General features: G+C 68.8%; 1 protein-coding gene across 1 annotated transcript; it reads right to left on the reverse strand.

Annotated features, from left to right (window-relative positions):
• Positions 1–508: 508 nt before the first annotated feature.
• On the reverse strand, positions 509–1,501 carry MEPCE (methylphosphate capping enzyme; the record flags this gene model as incomplete). Its single annotated transcript, XM_041420609.1, has 1 exon — positions 509–1,501. A coding segment is annotated over one exon (993 nt), but the record flags the coding sequence as incomplete, so codon positions are not given.
• Between the last annotated feature and the right edge of the window lies 1 nt (position 1,502).

Here is a 1,502-nt window from a genome sequence, read left to right on the forward strand (position 1 = left end):
CGAAATCCAGAGATCCCACCCTGAAATCCAGAGATTGCACCCCAAAATCTACAGATCCCACCCCGAAATCCAGAGATCCCACCCCAAAATCCACAGAGCCTGCCCTGAAATAACCCCCCCATGTCGTCTCCTGGGCAGGGAAGGGTTAAACCGCACTGAAACCCCGAGATTCCAGCCCGAAATCCAGAGAGCCCACCCCGAAATCCAGAGATCCCACCCTGAAATAACCCCTTTCGTCTCCTGGGCAAGAGGGGGTTAAACTGCACTGAAACCCCGAGATTCCAGCCCAAAATCCAGAGATCCCAGCCCGAAATCCAGAGATTCCACCCCGAAATCCACAGAGCCCGCCCTGAAATAACTCATGTCGTCTCCTGGGCAGGGAAGGGTTAAGTCGCACCCAAACCTGGAGATTGCACCCCAAAATCCAGAGATCCCACCCCAAAATCCAGAGAGGGCCCCCCGGGGCTGTGGCTCTGGGCTAAGAGACCCCCAGAGCCCCCAGACTCACTGGCACCAGGACCCCCAGACCCCTCAGGGACCCCCCCGCCCCTCTCACCGTGACGAACACCACGTTGTGCGGGAAATCCGCCGCCCCGGGCCCGTCTGGCGGCAGCTGCGGGGCGGCGATGGGCCCTCGGCTGGCCAGGAGCGCGGCGGGGAACCCTTTCCTGGCTCCCCCCGCGGGGTCTCCGTCCGCCCCCAGCCCCTCGGACAGGTAGTGGCGGATGTTCTGGCGAGCCGAGCGGATGAGCCGCCCGTCAATGTCCAGCCCCACCACCCTGGCGGGCGCCCAGCGCTTGGCGATGCTGAGCGTCAGGTGCCCCACGTTGCAGCCCACGTCCAGCACCTCCTTGCCGGCGAACCACTCGGGCCGCAGCGCCCGCAGCCGCGCGTCCTCCACGTCGGGGTTGCGGTAGCCGTAGTACTTGCAGTAATTCCCGTACTGGAACTTGCGCGCCTGGCGCCGCGGCCGCTGCGCCGCTTTGCCGCCCGCTTTGGGTTTCTCCACGGGAGGAAGAGGATGAGGAGGATGAGGCGGCTCGGATCGGGTGCAAGTCCGTCGGCGCTTGCGGTGCCGGCCGGCGGCGGGGCACGGCGCGGCGGCGGCGGGGGGCTCGGCGGGCTCCTCGGTGTTGGCGGAGCGCTGCTGGCCGCGGTGGCGGTGCCGGCGGCGGGCGCTCTTGGCGGGGGAGGCCAGGCGGAGCGCCTCGCCCGGCGCGTTCAGGCTCAGCGGGTCCGTGATGTCCCGCGGCACCAGGATCTCCACCGGGTCGCGGCCGCGCTGCGGGAGCGGCGAGGACTGCGGCGTGCGGGCGTTCAGGGCGCGGCTGACCTCCTCGTCCAGCAGGCTGTTGAGGTTGAGCGGGTCGAAGATGTTGCCGCCCAGCAGGAACTCCGAGGGCAGCACCGGGCCGCACTCCGAGGCCGCGCGGCGCCGCCGCTTCCACGCCGGCTGCTTGGCCCCGCAGCTGCCGCGCCGCTTGCCGCCGCCGCCGCCGCCC

Source organism: Onychostruthus taczanowskii, unplaced genomic scaffold (assembly GCF_017590055.1).
Source record: "Onychostruthus taczanowskii isolate IOZ18803 unplaced genomic scaffold, ASM1759005v1 scaffold641, whole genome shotgun sequence".
NCBI classification, from domain to species: Eukaryota; Metazoa; Chordata; class Aves; order Passeriformes; family Passeridae; genus Onychostruthus; species Onychostruthus taczanowskii.